The sequence below is a fragment of the Gopherus flavomarginatus genome, chromosome 22 (genome assembly GCF_025201925.1).
Source record: "Gopherus flavomarginatus isolate rGopFla2 chromosome 22, rGopFla2.mat.asm, whole genome shotgun sequence".
NCBI classification, from domain to species: Eukaryota; Metazoa; Chordata; order Testudines; family Testudinidae; genus Gopherus; species Gopherus flavomarginatus.
The window spans coordinates 10,855,084-10,875,177 of record NC_066638.1 but is presented as its reverse complement, the minus strand read 5'-3'; the positions used below and the strand labels follow the sequence as shown (position 1 = coordinate 10,875,177).

Below are 20,094 nucleotides of genomic sequence, written 5' to 3'. Positions count from 1 at the left end.
GTGACATGGCCCAGAGCAGCCTCACGCCCACTGCTTTGCTTGACCCTGGGCCCGCGTCTCATAGCGAGCGGGGCTGTGTGCTGAGGGACGGCTGCCGCCTTGCCCATTGCTCCCACGTGCCCCCCTAGCGCTGGCTGGAGAAGGAGGTGCCCATGCTGCTGCCTTGGCAGGAGAGAGAGGAGGCTGCTGCTGCAGCAGGACAGTGGGGCTTTGCTGGTGAAACTAACAGGACCATGGGGGCCTTAGCCCCCCCCCCCAATGACTGTAACCTGCAGCAAGCTGGGAAGTGCCCAACCCTACAATAAACAGCCTCCCAGCTGTGCCTCCAGCTCTCTCCTCATTTGGGCAGAATGGGGGGAGGGGGCAGCACCTGTCTGCAAAGGGAAAATGAAGCCAGGTTCCTCCCACCCTGGGTGGTGGTGGGGTAGACTGGGGGCCCAGCAGCTGCTTGGAGCCCTGTCCCACCTCAGCCTAGGCTGGCATCCCTCTCCATCTCCAAGGAGGCAGCACCTCCCCCCACCCCGGGCTGTCTGAATCCTGCTCTCCACCATCCAGCAGTCCCCTACCCCCCTCTTGCCCTGTATTGGGGGCGGGAGGGAAGAAGGTGGCAGTGAGCCCCTCCTGGCACACTCACACAAGCCAGGTGAGCACAGATCTCCCCCAGCCTGGCGGCTCGCCCAGGCCCGTTGGCCTGCAGCGGGGTTTATTTTCTGTACAGTCACACAAGGAAAGCCCTGGCAGCTCAGTTCCACTCCAGCCAGTATGTCCAGGCCCAGCCGTGGGGCAGCTGGGCTCCCAGGCCCCCTGAAGCAGGGGCTGGGCCAGGCGTTCAGAGCCAGCACTGGTGTGAGCGCCTAAGTCCGGGGGGTGAGGTTTGTCCGCAGGGGCAGTAGCGCTTCTACCCACTGGCGGGGCTCTGCTATCAGGCTCTCCCAGACCTGTCGCTCCTCCTCCGTGGAGTCCATCCAAGCCACCGGGAGCCCGTAGCTGCTTCCTGCGTGATGACAAAGCGGCACTCCCAGTGGCTGAGCCCCTATGAGGGGGCGGGGGTCTCTCCCACACAGCCCCCCTACAGCCGTCCCTGCCCTAGGGCACCAGGTCATAGCCTCCCTACAGCCTCCCTGTATCAGCCCCCACCCCCCTTCCATGGGTGAGGTACAGCCCCAAGCATCCACCCCGGCACCATGCCTGGCCTTGTGTGCCCACAGCAGCTGCCAGCAGAGGAATCAAGTCAAACAGGGAGCGTGGGCACAGCCTAGGCACATCCCCGAGGTGCTGGAAGTGCTGCAAGGGGGTTAGGGAAGCAGCAGTGGCTGTCGCTCGGGGATAGCCTCAGGTGGAGGGGTGCCACTCGCCCCAGCAGTAACACATGCACCATGGGGCAGAGGCGCCTATGCCACTACAGCCTAACCTGCCCCTCCCCGGGCCCCCTGCAGCTGCCTCCCTCCCCTGGCACTCAGGACCCACCAGCCCCCCCCCGGTGCCTCCCTCCCCTGGCACGCAGGACCCACCAGCCCCCCCCCGGTGCCTCCCTCCCCTGGCACGCAGGACCCACCAGCCACCACCACCCCCCCCGGGCATGCAGAACCTACCAGCCCCACAGGCGCTCCATGCCCAGGACTGTGCCTCGTGGCATCACCCACTGGGTGCCCGCTCACCTGTGCCCAGGCTCAGCCGGATGCCACCCAGCTGCTGCTTGGAGAAGGTCTCGTGCTCCCAGAGGGTGAACTCAGCGCAGGCCTCGCTCAGGTCCTTGGCCTGGAAGCCGTCGTACACCATGGTGTGGTTGAAGATGGGGCTCAGGCTCCGCTTCACCACACGTGTCTTCTGGCAGCTCGTCTTGCTGTCGTCGGGCAGGACAAAGCTGGGGGGGGGGAGAGCGCAGCCTGAGGGGGGAGCCCAGTGCACGGGGCCAGGACCGGGCAGGAGGGGGCTGCTGGGTTGTTCCCCTGCACAAGTGCCCAGGGTGTGGGGGTGCAGGAAGAACGCACCAGGGGCCTTGGAGTTGGTGGGAAGGTAGCAGCTCCGCTCCGGCCTGTGAACTACTGAGGCCAGAGGAGAAGGGGTGGGGGGAGGACCCATACTCCTGTCCCACAGTCTCTGCAGCAGGGAGCCTGGGCTCTGCCACCCTGAGCCCAACCGCAGCACAGCATGGTTACCGGGCACCCCACCCCTCCAGCCTGTCTCCCTCAGCTCCAGCCCTGCCCCTCACGCTGGGTCCAGAGCTGCTGCCTGCAGGCCCCCCCCGCCCTTACCACTGAACGAAGGAGTCCACGGTGCCACTCCGCACGGGAATGAGGCTCTGAGCTGCCTTCACCCAGATGTGCAGCTCCCCTGTGGGAGGGAGCCCAGCCCCTGGAAGAGAGGTGATGGCACAGTGAGGGAGGGGGCAAGGATGTGTGCAAAAGGAGGGGGGAAGCAGGCGCATGCCCCTTCCAATAACAGGGGGGACAGCACTCCTCTGGGGTCAGGGCAGGTACAGTGAGCTCCTCCAGCGAGGGGGTCATGGGGGGAGAGCCAGCTACTCTGGCCCTGGGGCTGTGGGGAGAGAACCAGCTCCTCCATCCAGGGTGGGGGAAGGCAGCTCCCTGGCTGGGGCAGGGGGAGGGCAGAACCTTTGCAGGGTGGGTCAGTGCCTCCTGTCTTGGGGTGGCACAGAAAGTGCCCCTCCAAAAGTGATCACATTTTTATTCCTGTGCACGCCCCCGGAAGGTGGGGGGCACCTGGGCGTTGCATCTCCCCTGCCCCAGGGCCGGTCACTTTCCAGCCAGGGCCACTGCCTGCCTACCAGTGCAGAGCTGTGACTCCCCAGCGCGCAGGGGTGAGCACAGTTCCCACACAGGGCTAGGCCCAGTAAATAGGAGCGAGGGCCCCAGTCGTCCCTGGGTTCTCAGCGCCCACCCCTGAGCCCCTACAGCTGGGGCAGGCCCGGGCTCACCTTCAGTGCCCGCAGGGATAAACTTTATCGCGAAGAACAGCCTCCCCCTGCTGCTGAGAACGTCGGGCAAGACCCGCATCTGAGGGGGAAGGAGCAGATGCAACATTAGCAGGAGAGGCCTGGGCTGAGAGCTGCAAGACGCGGGACGGTACGACGTGCAACGGGGAAAGACATTGGGTGGTGCCAGTTCTCTGGTCCCGGGGGCGGGTGTGTGTCTTAATTAAAGCTCATCCGGCTTGGGCCCCAGCACGGTTGCAGGCGGCTGGCAGCTGCTGGGCGCTCGGCAGGTCACAGGCGAATTCCTGGGCCTGAGCGAAGGCACCGCCCGCGGCTGGAGCCGGCCGTGGCTGTGGGAGGGCAGTGGAGATAAAGGAGAAGCCGGTGCCTGCCGGCCGTCCCTCACCCTGGGCTGCAGGTTGAACCACGCTGGGCCCGTATTGCTCCAGTCCCAGGCGCTGAGCTCGACCTCGACCTCCCCCATGAAGAGGTTTCGCCCCAGGGCGTCATGGTGCCAGACAGACAGGTTCAGGATCCGGCCCTGCAGCTCCGCCTGCTCGATCTTGTACTGCAGAGCGACGGCAAGAGAGAAGATGCTGGGAACAGCGGGGCCTAGTGGGCAGTGCTCAGCTGCAACCCAGCCCTATGCAACCCACTGCCCCCCCAGTGCTGAGTGGATTTCCCTGGGGTGGGGGTGGGGAAATGTACCCCCACCCCTGCTTCCCAGGCCAGCGCTCAGCCCCATGCAGCCCATGGATGCGTCACTGCCCAAAGGACCAAGCCTCCAACAGCTACTGGGCGCCAAACCCCGACCCCTTCCTAAGAGCAACCTCCCCCTTCCCCAGCCTCCCCGGAGCCCCAACTGCCCCCTACACTGTCCCCACCCCCAGCATCCCTTAGCCAGAGAGCCAGCATCACTAAGAACGGTGAGGCCAGCGGCTTCTGGCCAAGCCGCTCTGGTTTCCCCTGGGGGCAGGGCCCACGCCCTGCCCCAGTCCCCACCCGCCTGCCCCGCGTACCTTGAGGGTCTCGTTGAAGATGGGATTCAAGCTCCGCTTTTTGACAGCTGTTTTGCGCTTGCTGTGGTTGGATTTGTCCGGCAGGAGGTAGCTCTTGACATACCTGGCGGGGGGGGGGTAAGGTGGGGCAGATGCTGACCCAGGGCACCTGGGGGGGGGCAGATGGTGACCCAGGGCGCTCGGGGGGTGGGGTGGGGTGGACGCTGACCCAGGGCGGTGAGTGCCGGTTCCATCCCAGTGTAGCTCTGCCAGTTAGGGGCTGGCTCCTTGCCCCCAATACAGCTACCCTGGGGCAGCCCCTCATGTGGACGCAGGTATAGGCGTGTAACGGGTCCCTACAGCAGGGCTGCGTACCCCTCCTCTTGCCAGCGCCAGCTGCACTGCTCTGCGGGGTCGCTACACCGGTGTAACTGTGTCCAGACTAGGGCCTGGCCCGCTCTCTCTGGCCCAGCACAGCAAGTGGGGTGCCTTGGCGTCAGCTGCTGGCTAGCAGCTGTCTGGGCTGATGGCTTGCTACAGGTCTCATTTCACCCAGCACTGACATGCAGCCACCTCTCGGCGGCAGCCAGGCAGCTGTTTAACAGCGCCCAGCGCATGCTGCTAGGCCAGGAGGCGGAGGGGAATCCCTGTGAACACCTGAAAGTGCAGGGGTGGGGGGTATGTTACCTCTTACTCCACAGGCAGCCCAGGGCCCGCTGCCCCCTCCTTGAGTCACTGGCCTGCCAGCACCTTGTCAGATCCCAGGGCTCCCGTAGCCTCAACGCCCCTAAGCCATGTGGGGCAGATGGGCGGAGCCCCACCCACAGCTGGGCTGCTCAGGCCTGAAGCAGGCTGGGGAAGCGCCAGAATGAGGAGAAGGTTAAGGGCTCTGGGGGCAGGGTGGTCAGCTAGCCCAGATCGGTGCCTAGGGGGGCTGCAGGCAACAAAGAGGGACAAGGGCCCCAGGCCTGCAGGGGCGGCTGGGGCAGGAGTCATGCTCCCGTGGGGAGATCACAGACTAAGGCCAGCTGGGTGGGCCCCAGCTGTGGCTCCTCTGTTGGGGGCATGGGGGGAGGTCCCCCAGGGGCAGGGCTGTCTGGACAGAGCACCCTGTTTGGCTGCCCAGAGCCATGGTGCAGTGGGGTGGGGGGGAGGGTGGAAAGCCCCTGTGACCGTGTTCTCAGTTTGGGCATTAGCAGGGCCATCTGAGCCCAGGAACATTGGGACAGGCGGGTCAAGCCCGGGGGGGCCCCCCTTCCCTACCACGGCACTCACGGGTCTGATCTCTGCTTCTTGGCCTCGGCCAGGTCCTGGCACTGAATGACCCGGATGTGCAGCTCTTTCCTCTTGGCCTCGTACTGCAGGGCGAACTGGATGCAGCCGCGCACCTCCACGTTCCCCACGTCGCTGTCACTGTACAGGCTCATCATGCTGCTGCTCAGCTGCAGCCAGGGACGGGGGCGGGCGGTCAGAGCAGGCAGAGAAGGAGGAGGGCCCCCCCCACAGGCAGAGAAGGAGGAGGACCCCCCCCACAGGCAGAGAAGGAGGAATGCGCGTGGAGACAGGAGAGACGCAGAGGGGCACCCAAGCTGGGACTACGTTAACGGCCCCTTGAAACACATGGCAAAATCCTGAATCACCTGATGGGGACGCTGCCTTAAAACCCCCCTGCCACAGAGCCCAAAGGGCCAAGAGCTGAGCCCACTCCTGACCCACCAGCTGCAGTGACCCTTGCATGGCCAAGGGACTATCAAAAGGCCCAGCAGAGGCCCTGGCATACACCTCAGTAGGCTTCAGAGTACACAGTGGCCCAGTACTCAGCCGTCCCGCTCCAACCAATGACTGGTCCACAACAGCTCTCCAGCCAACCCTCTTCCCCAGTTGCCAACAACCTTCCACCCCAGCCTACCCCCCGGCCCTCATCCTCACCCCTGGCCCATACCGTGGACGAGCTGAGGCTGGATACAGAGGAGCTCATCAGTTTTTTCACGGGGTCCGTCCTGTTGCTCTTTGGGGGTGACCCGGCGCCAACTTCCTGACCGTTCTGAAAGGCCCCATTACTCTGGGGAACACAGAGCAAACCGGCCCCTAGTGAGACGTGAGCCAGACACGCCCCTCGCCCCCACCAGCCCCAACCCTCGTGGGACCAGGGCCAAGACACAGCAATGCCCCAGCCAGTCCAGCCTCCCGATGCCCACGCTGCTCCGTGCTGGACGTTTCAGCAGCCCATGTGCATGCCGAGTAGGGGCCGACTGGGCGCGCACAGCCCCAGGCAGCTGTATGACCCCTGTATCCCACCAGCTTCTCCCTGGTTTACCAAGAGGCCCATGGCGGGGGCTCGGCCACAGACTAAGCCCAGCGGGCTGGTCTGATTAGTGCGCAGTGTTTGTAGGGGAACCGGTCTGAGAGATGGGGCACATGGGGGAGGTCAGATGGCCCCGTGGCTGAAGTGAAACTTGTCACCTGAGTGAGGGGGAGGTCTCCAGCGTAACTCACTCAACACCAAGAACAATGGACAGCCCTGACAACGGCCGGTGTTGGACTGTCTGGCCCAGGTGCTGGCGTTACAGAGACAAAAGAATCCCCCCAAAAACAGTCTCTGACTAGGGGACCCCGAGGGTAAGAGACAAGGGGCTGTAACTGACACGAGACGAAGAAAGAGCCATTCGATACTCAGGAAAGGTGGTTCCCAGCATTTAGGCCTCGCCGAGCACTGCACGGAAACACTTTATCGGCCACGCCAGGACCTGGCTATGAAGTCCAAGCTCTAGCCCGTATGTTATGGTTTCCTTTTACCTGTAACCTTGTGCTTCTCAACCCCGAGCACCGCGTGTCGCTGACGCTCTCAGAAACGTCAGACACAGGCGCCAACTCCGTGGTGCTCCGCGGCTGGAGCACCCATGGGGAAAAATTGGTGGGTGCTTAGCACCCACCGGCAGCTCCCTGCCCCATCCCCCTGCCCCAGCTCACCTCCACCTCCTCCCCTGAGCACACGGCCAGGTCCTACTTCTCCCCCCACCCTCCCATTGCTTGCCACCGCTAAACAGCTGATTCACGCGGCAAACCTGGGAGCAAGTGGGGAGGAGGGGGAACGCAGCATGCTTGGGGGAGGAGGCAGGTCCAGGGCAGGGATTTGGGGAGGGGACCAATAGGGGCAGTCAAGGGTGGGGCCGAGACACGAGCACTCACCGGCACCCAATGGGGCAGGGAGGGAGCGGAGTTGGGGGGGGGCACGAGCACCCACCAGTGCCAACGAAAGTTGGAGCCTGTGGCTCTAGACACGGCTAAATGCCTTGTGTGAAGGAGAGCGCGGAATGAAGTGAAAGCTGTGAACTGGGGTGCACGAATTCCCCGGAGGCTGCGGATCGGGGTACACCATGGCTGTGCAGAAGACAAGAGGGATAAATTGCCAGCCCGCACAGCACGGGGCGAGCCCAGAATGGAGCACCAGCGGGCACAGCCAGGGCTCCCTCTGGCTATAAGCAGCTGGTGGAGATACACCTCCGACATCTCAGGTAGCCCTGAAAAGTGGCACACACACCCCTGCACAGAGACTGATGCAGCATCCTGCCCCCAAGTACGGTAGTTGTAGGACACCTGGATTTTTTCACTGCCACAGTTATGTGATGGGGAGAATATTGCGAGGGGACCCCAGCCATGAGGGACCCAGCTAGTCAGTGACGCGGGTGGGGGTGGGGAGCAGGGATTGGGCGTAAGGACTTATGTACTGGGCTTTGTCTAGAACATAAAAGGCCCAGGGCCAGCCCTGAGCACCTTCCTACCTGTCCTGTGACCAGGCTGTCTGGGGACGGAGCAGTATCCGCCTCTTCTTCCTCTGCGTTCAGCGGGTAGAACGGGTTGGTGGTCTCTGCGGTAACAAAGAGGAAGCATTCGGGCTGGTCTGTGGGACACGAGGTCAGAATACCCCAGGGCACGCAGCCTGGGGCTGGCATAACCAGGGGCACGCAGCCCACATGGGGGGTGGGGGCACCAGGCCGGGATACCCCGGGGCAGGCAGCCCGTATGCTGGGGGGGGGAGAAAGCCGAGATACCCCAGGGGCATGCAGCCCACATGGGGGGTGGGAACACCAGGGCGGGATACCCCGGGGCAGGCAGCCCGTATGCCGGGGGGGGGAGAAAGCTGAGATACCCCAGGGCACGCAGCCCACATGGGGGGGTGGGGGCACCAGGCCGGGATACCCTGGGGCACACAGCCTGCATGTGGAGTGGGGGGGAGGGAGCTGGGCCAGGATACTCTGGGGCATGCAGCCTGCACGTGGGAGGGGAGCTGGGCCGGGATACCCCGAGGCACACAGCCCGCACGCGGGGGGGCGGGGCACAAGGTCAGGATATCCCAGGGCACACAGCCTGCATGTGAGGTTTCCTTCCAGAGACTCAAACCCCAATGTTGGGCTTAGAATGGTGAAGTCAGCGAGAGGAACAGACGCGTGAGTGGGGTTGGCGGGGGGCGATGGGATCCAGAAGAGAGGCCGAGCCCTAGTTAAGCAGGTACAGGGTCCTCTGACCTTCTCCCCACAGTCCACACTGCATGGGGACCCTACAGCATCCATTTCCCCACCCAGTCACACAGGCCGCAGGGACATTTACCTGCCTTGTCCTTGGGCTCCTGCTTGCTAGCCTGGCTTGTGTTCTCCTACAGAGACAAGAGAGCTGGTAAAGAGACAGGCCAACTCCCCTTGTACAGGCTTTTTGGGGAAATACATTCTAACTGGGCTGATCTGCATATGCAAATCACACTCATTACTATCCGAGATCTTCAGACTGTGATGTTGCAGAACTAGGAAAGTCACCAAGTAACAACGACAGTAGCAAAAAAGCAACACACACACACACACACACACACACACACACACACACACACACACACACACGGCACTTTCAATATAATCTGTATATTTAAAACAGCTGCTTTGTAAATTGAAATCTGCAGACTGAGGAAGGTTTGTTCTGGAGGTGGAGTTTACACTCTTCAAAGCAGTGGTCCCAAAACTTTTCACGGTTGCGCCTACCCCTCCTTATCCTTGTCCACATACACACACATCCGAGAGCCAGGGCCAGGAGTGGGGCTGTAGCTTGTGGGGAGGGGGCACGGACAGTGGTAAGGGGGCTGAGGCTGAGGCCGCAGCTGCGGTTGGGTCTGGGGCCAGGAACACAGCCGTGGCCCAGCCAGGGTCTGGAGTGTGGTTTGGTAGCGCTACATCCCCACCCCCCTTGGGGGTTGGCCTGGGCCCCCCAACGCACCCTCACACATTCCTCCACACCCCTCAGCTTGGGGACCGCTGCTTTAAAGGATGTTAGTTGGAATTTTAGTGCTATTCCAAATGTTGCGAGTTTCATCACAGTAAATACACTGAACCATTGCACTGGCCACAGAGGAACCCAACCTGGGGTTCCCAGACCATGGGAAAGCTCCGATCTGGATCCGCATCTGAGCCCACCTCTACTATTAACCCTTTGGGGTCACCCCAACTGGAAGAATTAATGGTGCGCCCTGGGACTGAGGTCTAGCTGATGAACTACGAAGGCCACTGGAATGCCTACACTGGATCAGCTCAATGTCTTTCCCCACTCACTGCCTTTGGGGGCGGTGGGAGAGGAACCAAGGAAATCCAACTCCAGCGGGCTGGACGCCTGTAGCCGTTTCTGAGCCTGCTTGTCCAGTTCAGTGTGCAGCTTCGTATGTTACTTCCTCGCCGCCAGGCACGCAGGCAGCCCGGCCTCTGCATTTCCCAACCTCTTGTGACTATAACCAGGCAGCCCCAACGTCAGCACTTAGGCATTTAACACAGACCGAAGGCCCAGACGCGGCCCCGGGCAGCCACCCTGCTGGCGAGCGCCTATTGGACAAGGCCGGGTCTGAACCAGGATAGGGCAGGAATTCCTGAGAGGACGCCTCTAACTCGTCCATGTCACCAGACCCATAAGAACGGCCCTACTGGGTCAGACCAAAGGTCCATCTAGCCCAGTGTCCTATCTTCCGACAGTGGCCAATGCCAGGTGCCCCAGAGGGAATGAACAGGGAGTCATCAAGTGACCCATCCCCTGTCGCCTAACTGACCTGAGTCTCTATGGGCTGGGACAGCTGATGAGCAGCCTCTCCGGGAAGCCTGCGAGAGGAGAAAACCATTAGCCTCCAGGCTACGAAGATGTCTGGCTTCCTGCCCCAAGGAGCATGTGCACCACCCTGCTCTTCACAGACCCTTCTTCCAAAGGGGGGGCCCCTCTGGCTGGGGCTGTCCGTCTATCTCTCCCCGCCCCCATTAGCTGGCTTCCCTCTCATTTATCTCCCCCTCCGTTTCGGCTTCTTTCCTGCAACAGCCCAGCTGCCGGCCCCATCCATTTCTCCCGTCCCCCATGGAAGGAAAGAGCCAGCTTTACAGCCAGGGAGAATGCAAGCAGCAGCAGGCCCCCCCTTAACCCTGCTCCCAGCCGGCCAATGGAGATTCTCCTTCACCCACAAAACCCTCCCTACGTCCCACTAATGAGCCCCTTCCACACGCCTCTCCCGGAGCCTGAGTCACCGCCTGCAGCCGTTCCTGCTCGCTGCTCTCATCACGCGCACAGCTAAAGGGTGTGTGGCACCAGGAAACTGACACCCACAAATGCACTCTCCTTCCCTTCGCAGGACTGGAAAGAGGCATGCACACGCACACACCCACCCACAAGAACGCACCGCCCCCCCCCCCCACACACACACAGCTCCTCCTTTCCACTTCGGGCCTCTAAGCCAAAAAGCTTCTCACCTGCCCTCACCATCCGGCATCTCAGACGTGGCCTCCTCCTCGAATGCTGGCTCGCTGATCACCTCCAGGCTCCCCACGCTGGCACTGCGCTTCGGATCCCGCTCACCTGCTCACCGGGATCATGGAAATCTAAACGGACTGAAGCAAACTCTCCCGCTCCCTGACCCGTCCCGGCATCGGCTTCCCTGCTGAAATCGGGGCGTCTAGGGCATGACGCCCCCATGCGACAAAGCTGGGTCCTACGCCAGCCCCTCCGCAAGCTGCAGCCACTAGATGGTGACAGCACCACACTACAGCAGGCGGGCACCCACCAGGATGCAGCTGTGAGTCAGGACACACATCAGGGCGACTGACCCTGGGATTTCGGGCCGGGCAACTCACCATAGGTCAGATGCAGAAGCCTTTCTTTGATCTGGGAGGGCAGGGCCTCCCCCGTTTTCAGAATTGCAGCAAGGCAGCGCAACACGTGATGGGATTGCAGATGTCCCAACTTTATAGGGACAGTCCTGATTTTGGGGTCTTTTTCTTATATAGGCTCCTATTACCCTCCACCCCCATCCTGATTTTTCACACTTGCTGTCTGGTCACCCTAGACTGCAGCAAGGCTCCCTGAGGATTTGTCCAGCATGCACCAGCTTAGGCAGCGTTTAGTGCTGGGTCCCTCTCCTCCATCGGTCACCCAGTAGAAACGCCCCTGAGATCCCAGCTAGATCATCGGTCCCAGAAGCCAGACCCTGTCCCAGCTCTTACCTTTGGGTTTCTTCTTCCTGCGGATGGAGGCCCGGACGAGATCAGAACCAAAGTGATTGTGCCGGTGCCGCTTGGAGCGGACATCGCAGAACCAGTCCCCGGTCAGGATCTTCAGCTGGTTGGGATCAGAAACGGACTCGCGCAATTTGCTGGGGGCGAGGAGAGGGGGAATGTTGGAGCCACTTCCAGACCATCACAGCACCAGGGAGGAACGAGCAACCACAGTCCACTGCTGGTGTCCCGCCCACTTCAGATCAACAGCTGGGCTTCCATTTCCCTCTCCTCTGTCTGTTCTACCCACCCGTTGGCCAGGAGACATGCTCAGTCTCAGCGAGGGCTGAACCCCTCTACAAACACATGAGCTGCCCACGGCTCTTCCCCAGGGTCCAACCTGGCCATGCCCCGTAGGTGAATGGAGCAAACTTCCACAGGGGATCAGGCAACAGAGTCTGAGCAGCTTTAAGAAACACAGCAAAGGAAAACTTTCTGCTTTGCAAAAGCCTTTCCAAGGTAAGAATGACGCCCAGCACTGGCACCCGCTTCTAAACCCTGTACCCCAAAGCTTATCCCCTGCACCCCACTGCAGTCACCTCTGTGCCCCAAACCCCAGTGCTGATCCCCTGTATCCCAGTGCTGATCCCCCTGTACACCTCCATCTGCACCTCAATGCTGACCCCCTCTCTGATCTAAACCCTGACACTGACACCCTCGCAGCCCAAAGCTGATCCCCCTGCACCCAATGCAGGCACCTCCTGTACCCCAAACCTTGACACTGACACCCCTGCAGCCCAAAGCTGATCCCCCTGCACCCCAATGCTGGCACCTCTTGTACCCCAAACCCCAATGCTGATCTCCTGCACCCCAACACAGATCCTCCAACACCCAAACACTGATCCCCTCTCTGTCCTAAACCCTGACACTGACACCCCCTCCAACTCAAAGCTAATCCCCCTATACTCCAATGTTTATCCCCCTGTACCCCAAACCCCAATGCGGATCTCTCTGTACCCCAACACTGGCAACCCCTGGGCTCCAAACACCAATGCAGATCCCCTGCACCCCAGTGCTGATGCCCCTGTATCCCAAACATCAGTGCTGACCCTCCATGACACTAGTTGCTCTGCACCCCATGGCTGACACCCCCCTGCACCCTAAAACCCTACCACCAAACAGCAAAACAAAGCCCTCCCAGAAAATTAATCTTAAAAAAACAAACTAACAATCCTCCCGCAAGCGGAATTTTTACCCTCTAGAGAGAGGAGAGCCAGAGTCGCCATGAAATCCACTAGGGACTTCTATGCCATTGATTTTACATGCTCAGACACGAAGGTGATGGGCAGCAGGATAAAACCTCAAGATAGCCAAATCCTGTCTACACTAGGGCTGCGTCCATCGATGGGAACAAGGTGTCTTTTGAAAGACGTGTTCCCTGAGCCCAGCGTGGATCAGACAGTTGCAGTTTCAGCGGGTGTTTGCTGGTCCAGGTGAATCCTAAAAATGAACCTTTAAGCCTCATGAGGAAGCAGCCAAGGTGCCAAGTGGAGGGGCCGAGAAGATGCTAGTGAACACACCGTGATAAATGGCTCCTTCTCCCAGTGAGGAAACCGGCACAGCTGCCCTTCCTCACTGCAGAGAGGTGGGTCCTTACAGCCACTGCGCCAGCTCAGTGCAAAATCCAAGCGGCACCGGGGGCTGTAGATTTGACCTCCATGGAGCTATCTGAGGTTAATCCCAGGTGGGGGTCCAGCATTGCCCTTGACTTGGGAGGCAGTATTGCCTAATGGATAGAGCACCAGACTGGATTTAGCAGACCCGGGTGCTATTCCGGGATCCGCTGCTGGGTGGACGTGGGCAAGTCACTGCCCCTCTCTGTGCCTCAGTTTCCCCATCTCTACAAAAGGGGATAACGATGCTGATGTCCTTTGTAAATGGCTTTCAGCTCTGCTGCTGACAGCGCCAGGTATTATTATTTGAAGGTAAAGACCCCTGGTGCGTTGGGGCCCCGGGGACACAAGCAGGCTTATGTCTCTGTACAAACCCATCTTTCCGCCGTGAGGACCTAGCGCTAACCCACCCGGCTCAACGGCTGGGTGGCTGCTCAGCTTCCCGCTGGCTTGGCTCGAGCTTAGGTCAACCGGGGACCAGTTTAAGCTACAAAAAAATAAGCTGCTCGAAGCAGAATGAAAGCCTCCCAGTGGGGGCCTGCCACAGCTGAACTAACCCACTGCAGTTGCATGCGCGGACCAGGCGTGCACCCAGCAACATCTCCTGGGCTCACCTGATGCGTCCCTCCTCCAGCACCCTGAGCCGCGAGTCCCTGCTCAGCACCTCCACGATTGCCTCCTGCTCTTCCTCCGTCAAGAAGCTCAGGTCCAGCAGCGCGTCTGCGTCTATGTCCTGGGCCATGGTGAGGCCGGCTGTGCCCAGGGAGCAGACTGGTACTGCCCAGGGCAGGGCAGGGCAGGGCAGCGCTTCTCCGGCGGCAGGGCTCTCTTCCCGACACAGCGAGTCCAGGAACGAGCCCTGAGGTCCCTCTGTCCCAGGTGCCTTCACCCCGTCACTGCCCGCCGCAGAACCAGGGCGATGACGGGCAGCTGTCCACTAGAGCCATTCTGCCACTCTGCCAGGGCCCAAAGGTAGCACGGGGCGCCCAGTGCAGGGGCGGGAAAGCAGGCAGCAGCCCTCAGCTCCGGTCCGACCCGCTCCGTGGGCCCGCCAGCAGGTCACGCTCCATCTCGACTGCCTGCAGAGACAAGCCAGAGGAGCTGAGGACAAGCCCAGATCCCCTCTTGATGCAGGAGCGTGCGGTGAATGAAAGGGCCTGGGGCCCGGGCTCGGCTTCTGAGGGTCCCTGGGGGCAGAAGCAGGCAAACCCAGCTGTCAGACACGCTCAGTCCGCGTCTCGTCTCCCATGCACCCGTGGCTGGGGTGTGCATGCTAACTCCCACAGCCACCTAACACCATCCTCCTTTCGCTGGGCCGGAGCTGCAGGGTGTAGCTGCGTCCTGCAGCTCAGGCACAGACCCTGGTGTCCCTGCTCCCAGCCACTGCTCAACTGCAGCTTCTCCCTGGCCCCTGCCCCAGCACACAGCCCCCATCTCCTGCCCACTAAATGAGTCTCCAGGACCCACCGCTGGCGACAGGTCAATAACAACATAGCAGCCCTTGATGGTCTTGTGGCAGCATGCCAGGCTATGCCAATCAGTACCCCCCACAGAACTCCCCGCTAGCTGGGAAAGCGAGGCACGAGGTGCCCAGGCAGCACCAGCGCTGCGATTAGGGTGACCAGATGGCCCAGTTTCATAGGGACAGGCCCAAAAATCGGGACTTTTTCTTATATAGGCTCCTATTACCCCCCAGCCCCGTCCCGATTTTTCACACTTGCTGTCTGGTCCCCCTAGCTGGGCTCAGCCCACAGACGTTAGGGACTCCCCTTGCAAGAGCTTGCCGGGCATGGTGTGGTCAGTTGAAGCCAGGCATGCCCTGGCCTTTGCCAGGCTCACCCTGCACATGCAGGGCAGTTCCGGCCTGGCCTCTGACCCCCTACAGGCAGATGACCCCCTCCGGGGGATGAAAGAGCCTCTGTTAACTTCTTTACCGTCACCGCCAGGGCAGATCTCACAGAAGCAAACAGAGTCCTTCCTGCCTGATGCAATGCCTCCCCCGCCTCCACCCCACCCACCCACCCACACAGGGCTTGCTTCAGCAAACCAGCAACTTCAACTGCCTGGCTTCAACTGCCTGCAGCAAACGCCCCAGTGAGACATCCGGGATTGGCGTAACCGTCCAGCTCCTCTGGCGCCCAGCCGGAGGCAATGGGGCAGGTGAATTGGCCGCAAGGCGGAAAGCACCACCATTCCAGCCCCTGCCACTTCCAGCAGGAGGCGCTGTTGGGAATGGGATTGAGGGGCTGGCTCCCAGCTATTTCAGGAGTCTGGCAAAGCAGACTAGGACAAGGGTAGCCACAAAGTCAGATCTGAAGGGAGGAATAATAAAAAACATTTGGAATTTCTCCGCCCCCTTCCAGGCTAAGATCTCAATGCACCACAGCATCGGTTGGCAGAGCCTCGCCGGTGGTGGGTCTTATTGCAGAGGGGGAAAACTCAGGCACAGAACGGGGCAACAGTTTGCCCCAGAGCAGCAGTGGCAGAGCCAAGAACAGAACCTAGATCTCCTGGGTCACTCACTGGGTCCCCGCAGCGCTGGTCTCACACAGCTCTCTCCGGACATTTGCAATAGAGAGGATTCAACATGGCACTGACACACACTGGGTGGGCTTCAGGCCTGGAGGGAGGGGCTGCAACTCCCACCCTTGTCAGTAGGAGTCGCTCCAGCTTGTCCATTGGTTTTTATGTGGCCCAAACAGTAAAACCAAGAATCAGCCCAAGCTGGGCACCTAAGAGTGGCATCCTGGAGCCCTGGCCAGCCACATAGGTGAGAGATCCAAGCTCCTGGGTCCCCACTAAATCCAAAAGCCAGATGCCGCAAAGGAGCCCCCATCCCTGCCTCTAGGCCAGCTGACTCACCAGCCAGGAGCCAGTCCCCCTCGCAGCCAGCTGACAGTGTTTGCCCAGGGTGTTTGCTCAGAGCCAGCTCTGCCCATGTCAGAGCTGCACCCTGTGGGGTGATGGCCCAGAGAGTGCCAGTCATCCTCAGGTTTGTCCAGGGGGGTAGCAGGAAGGGGAACCTTTCCTGGAGCATTAAAGTGTCTCGCTGTATCTTTAAGGGCTGGTACATTCCCCAGTTGCAATGCAGCGCAGCGGCATTACACCAGGGAGAGAGACTTTTCAAGGGCGCACGATAGGGCTGGGGCTTCCCCCTTGGGGGGCCAGAGGGGCATTCAGTGCCCATGGCCCTCTGCCAAGACCACCCACATAGGAGCTAGTCAGTGCCAGGTGCAATGGTGGTTTCTGGGGTGTGGCCAACTAGCCAGCAGGGACTGACTGAGACCCCCTCCAAACTCATCTGACACACAGTGCCAAGAGCCAAGCCCTTATTCTGGTCTAGCAGGCAGAGAGACGCTATCTCCTGGGCTGCAGATGTGCTTGGCTCTTGGCACACAGCCTGCGAGCGGCACAGACCTGTCCCCGCAATTTGCATTGAGAAAGAGCCTGACGTGACAGGACAGAGGACGGTTGCAACAGAAGCAGCCTGTGGGGGAGAAGGGGCATCGCCTAGTGTGCTGGGTGCCATGGAGCGGAGCGATGAAGAAACGAGATTGCACATCACACTGGGGCAGGAAAAGGGCTGCAAGAGAACCAGGCTCCGAGTTTGCCCTTGCCAGTGGCCTGTCCTCTGCTCACCTCACATGGCCTAGTGGACTGAGCATGGAGCTAGGAGCCAGACACCCCCAGGTTCTTTGCCCAGCTCCATTCCCCACTTGCTGCGTGACCCTTCCCCTCTCTGGGCCCACGGGGATCGCCATGAGGATGGATTAGCTGTGCTGGGAGCAGCTTGGCGCTGCAGTCCCCAGAGAAAACCAGCTAATCAAGAGGCACAGAGAATGGCCCCTGGCAGCAAGTGGGGCAGAGCTAAGCAGAGCTTAGGGGAGCCGGCCCGGGGGCCAATCAGAGGGCTCGTTTGCTTCGAGGACTCCAGCTGGCTGATGAGATGCTGCCCAGAGCTGCCAATCAGCGCCCCTGGTGCCTAGGGTTGGGGGCAGCGAGCCCCAGCTGGCTGCACTGGCACAGGCAGTGTAAGGCTGGAACCCAGAGTGGAGGGGGAGGCCCGTTGTGGGCAGTCAGCGTGAGGCCCATGGCAGGCTGGCAATGCCCACACTGGACGGTTGCACCAGTCAGACTGGGCTCTGTGCCATCCCCGGTCCCGAGCAGGCCAGGATTTAACAAGCCAGCCAGCTGGGGGAGGGAGATTGGGACCAATGCAGCACCCCTCCCAGAAGGAAAACATTTGCAGAGTCAAAAGAGCAACTTCTGTCACGCAGAGCGCGCCAGGGATGGGTGGCCCGTGGCACCGCCAGGGCACTGAAATGCGCCAGTGCCACAGCGAGTCCCCGACAACTTCCTCTGGGCAAGGGCTGCTCCCCCTCCTCTAGCCTATGGGGGCTGGGCACTGAGTCCATAGCTGGGGAGGAGCAGGGCTGGAATCCAGTCCAGACCAGGAATCCAGTGCGGGATTTGCCTTCCACTGTCCCGGGAGAGCAGCATAGGGCCCAGTGCCAGGCAGGGAGGTGCAGCCTAGGTTGGTTCACCTGGAGGGGGAGGACTGGGGAGCTGGCATTTCCCCCAGGAGCTGTGTGTGGCCCACATGGGGGTGGGGAGCAGGGACCACTGGGCAGCCCCAGTGATGCCAGTGGGTCCATGCAGCCCACGGCCAGCGCTCTCCCTGCCCCCATGTACCCCACACTACTTGGGGGGTGGGGGTGGGGGTGGACAAGGAGAGCAGGAAGCCAGCAGCAGGTCCCAGCCTGCCACCCCCACCCCCTGCAGGCCCAGGCTGGATGGCACCTGGAAGCGGGCGTGCCAGCTCCACCATCCCTCCAGCGGTGGGGCAGGGGAGAGGCCCAACACCCCCTCCAGCCCCGCTGCCAGGCCAGGGGTCCCCCATGGCCGGACCTGAGGCCTCCCTCTCAGAGGGTCATGTCCCCCCAGCGAGACCTGGCTTTGATTCCCCTGCTATGCGGCCCTGCCCTCTGGGGCTAGCCAGGAGCTGCCCCTCGGGAGTCCCTGCCAGCCCTGCGGGGGGCCGGGGGGTATTTCTGCCTTGCTCTCACCAGAGCCGCAGCTTTGAAGCACCAGAGTTTGGAGACCTCAAGCCACAATCTGTCACTGCCCTGTCTCCGAACACAGCGTAGGGGCCTCATGCCCGTGCTGCCCCCGGGAGGGCTGGGGCTCCGGGCTCCATGGGCTTCCCCCAGTGGGGAGTCTTCCCTCAGCTCTACACAGGTCCCCCCCACCCCAGGCCTCGGGGCTAGGCTGATCCCCCGGGGAATGGTCCATGGAGCCCCGCACAGAACAGGGGCCCGTCAGCCCCTCGACACACACAGGCCCTGCTCACAGCACGCAGCCCCTGGCCTCCCCTCGCACACCCCATAGCCCCAGACGCACAAGCACCGACTGCCCATCCCCTTCCGCTACCCCTCGCCCCGCCTCTCCTCCCCGCCGGCGGATGCCCCGGGCCTGAAGGATTCTGGGTTATGTGGTGCCCCAGGGAGCTGCCACCCCACTGGTGCTGAGACAGAAGTCAGGGGAGAGGGTGGGTCCCCTCTGCATAAGGATCCTGGCACGTCAGACATGTTGGGACAGGTGAATGCAAGCGACTGCAGAGGAGAAGAGAGGCTGACTCCTGGCCCAGCCCACTGCTGGACATGATGCCCACGGGGATGGCTCAGCCCGGCCCAGACAGAGAAGTTGGGGTCTCTGGGAAGAGACTGAATGAACCAAGGCCTTGCCTGCACTCTCTGGCTCTCCGGGATTTCATGGCACATATCAAGAGGATGGGGAGGTGTGGGCCAGCGTGCTTGGCTGAGCCCTGCTCTCCCACCCCAGAGGTGGCTGCATTTCAGCAGTGAACGAAGCAGTTGGGGCCAGAGTTGGGGAGGCCCAGGGCACCAGGAGCACCTTCTGGAGGAGGTTCCCGTGTTGTGTTAATTCCACGCTGCTCTCTGCCTCCGTGGGCTGCAAGCCGGGCTCCACCCTGAGCACTCGCCATAGCAGGAGTGGGACCATGGTTTCCGATCCCAGCCAGCGGACAGCATCAACAGATGGCAGCTACACCGACTCCCACACAAATCCAGTCCCCCTAGAAGTGGAGCCTTTGGGCCCAGTAAGCCGAGCGCTCCCAACCCCTAGTGACTATGGATCCACACCCCGCCCCCAGCTATACCCCAGCCCCTTCGCCTGAGCGTCACATCTCCTGCTGATGAGACCAGAGGCTGGGGCTCCCCGGCCGTGGTACGGCAAGTGCTCCAGGCAGGAAGGAGGAAGATGGGGTGGGAACCCCTGCCATGTTGCAGAGCAGCGGGGCCACCCATGGAGCCAGCTCCCCTGTACACACACACACCACAGATTTGCCAAGAGACCAGCCAGCCATTCGTGTCTGAACAGGACCCAGGAGAGGAACCAGCTGGCACCGGGAGGTCAGCTCAAAGCACTGCCTCCCCATCCCGACCAGCCACCCCACAGGGACCAGGGGGTCCCCCTCTGCAGGGAAGGGGGGAGGTACAAGGCCTGCAGGGGTGGCTGCATCGTACCCCTGGAGGATCAGGCTCCTTACGCCACCCCAAACCCCTCCAAGCTTGGCCACGGGTGGAGAGCGCAGGAGGCGGCGGTACCTGTCCAGGTGGGCGCCTACGCTGGCCAGGTGAGCGAGGTCCTTGCAGACACCTCTCCAGAGGCCCTGAGCCTCCTGTGGAGGAGCAGAGCAGAAGTTTGCGCTCTTCCGTCACCCCCACCTCTGCTGTGTTTGCAAAGCTACTCAGCAGCAGCCTCAGCAGGAGACCTAAGGCTGAGTCAACCGCAGAGGGGAGGAAACACCTACCCACAGAGCGAGAGGAAACTAGGGCCTGGAGCGAGAGCCGCCCGCCGGACCGGACTGGGGACACGGGGGTGGCACAGCCTAAGAGCCAAGCCGTGCACCCGGCGGAGTCTCTGCGACCCAGAGAGACCAGGTTGAACCAGGAGCTCATCAG

The 20,094-nt window shown here is 61.6% G+C and overlaps 1 protein-coding gene across 1 annotated transcript; it reads right to left on the bottom strand.

The window, feature by feature from the left end:
* Window positions 1-666: 666 nt before the first annotated feature.
* On the bottom strand, window positions 667-19,891 carry SYTL1 (synaptotagmin like 1). The gene is made up of 15 exons (XM_050932024.1): window positions 19,738-19,891; window positions 13,726-14,190; window positions 11,448-11,596; window positions 10,698-10,803; window positions 10,013-10,061; window positions 8,542-8,587; window positions 7,716-7,801; window positions 5,876-5,995; window positions 5,209-5,375; window positions 3,955-4,057; window positions 3,342-3,503; window positions 2,939-3,017; window positions 2,256-2,355; window positions 1,659-1,864; window positions 667-994 (listed from the first exon to the last, which is right to left on the bottom strand). The coding sequence occupies exons 2-15, from the start codon at window positions 13,851-13,853 to the stop codon at window positions 855-857; spliced, it is 1,641 nt and encodes a 546-aa protein (XP_050787981.1). The 5' UTR covers window positions 13,854-14,190; window positions 19,738-19,891; the 3' UTR covers window positions 667-854.
* Between the last annotated feature and the right edge of the window lie 203 nt (window positions 19,892-20,094).

Bases quoted from the DNA above. Each gene is read 5' to 3' on its own strand.
- SYTL1 (XM_050932024.1), bottom strand. From the start codon at position 13,853: ATGGCCCAGGACATAGACGCAGACGCGCTGCTGGACCTGAGCTTCTTG. The intron at 3,504-3,954 runs GTACGCGGGGCA...GTCGCTCTGCAG, and splicing joins TCTTCAACGAGACCCTCAAG to TACAAGATCGAGCAGGCGGA. The intron at 2,356-2,938 runs GTGAGCCCGGGC...CCTCTCTTCCAG, and splicing joins TATCCCTGCGGGCACTGAAG to GGGCTGGGCTCCCTCCCACA.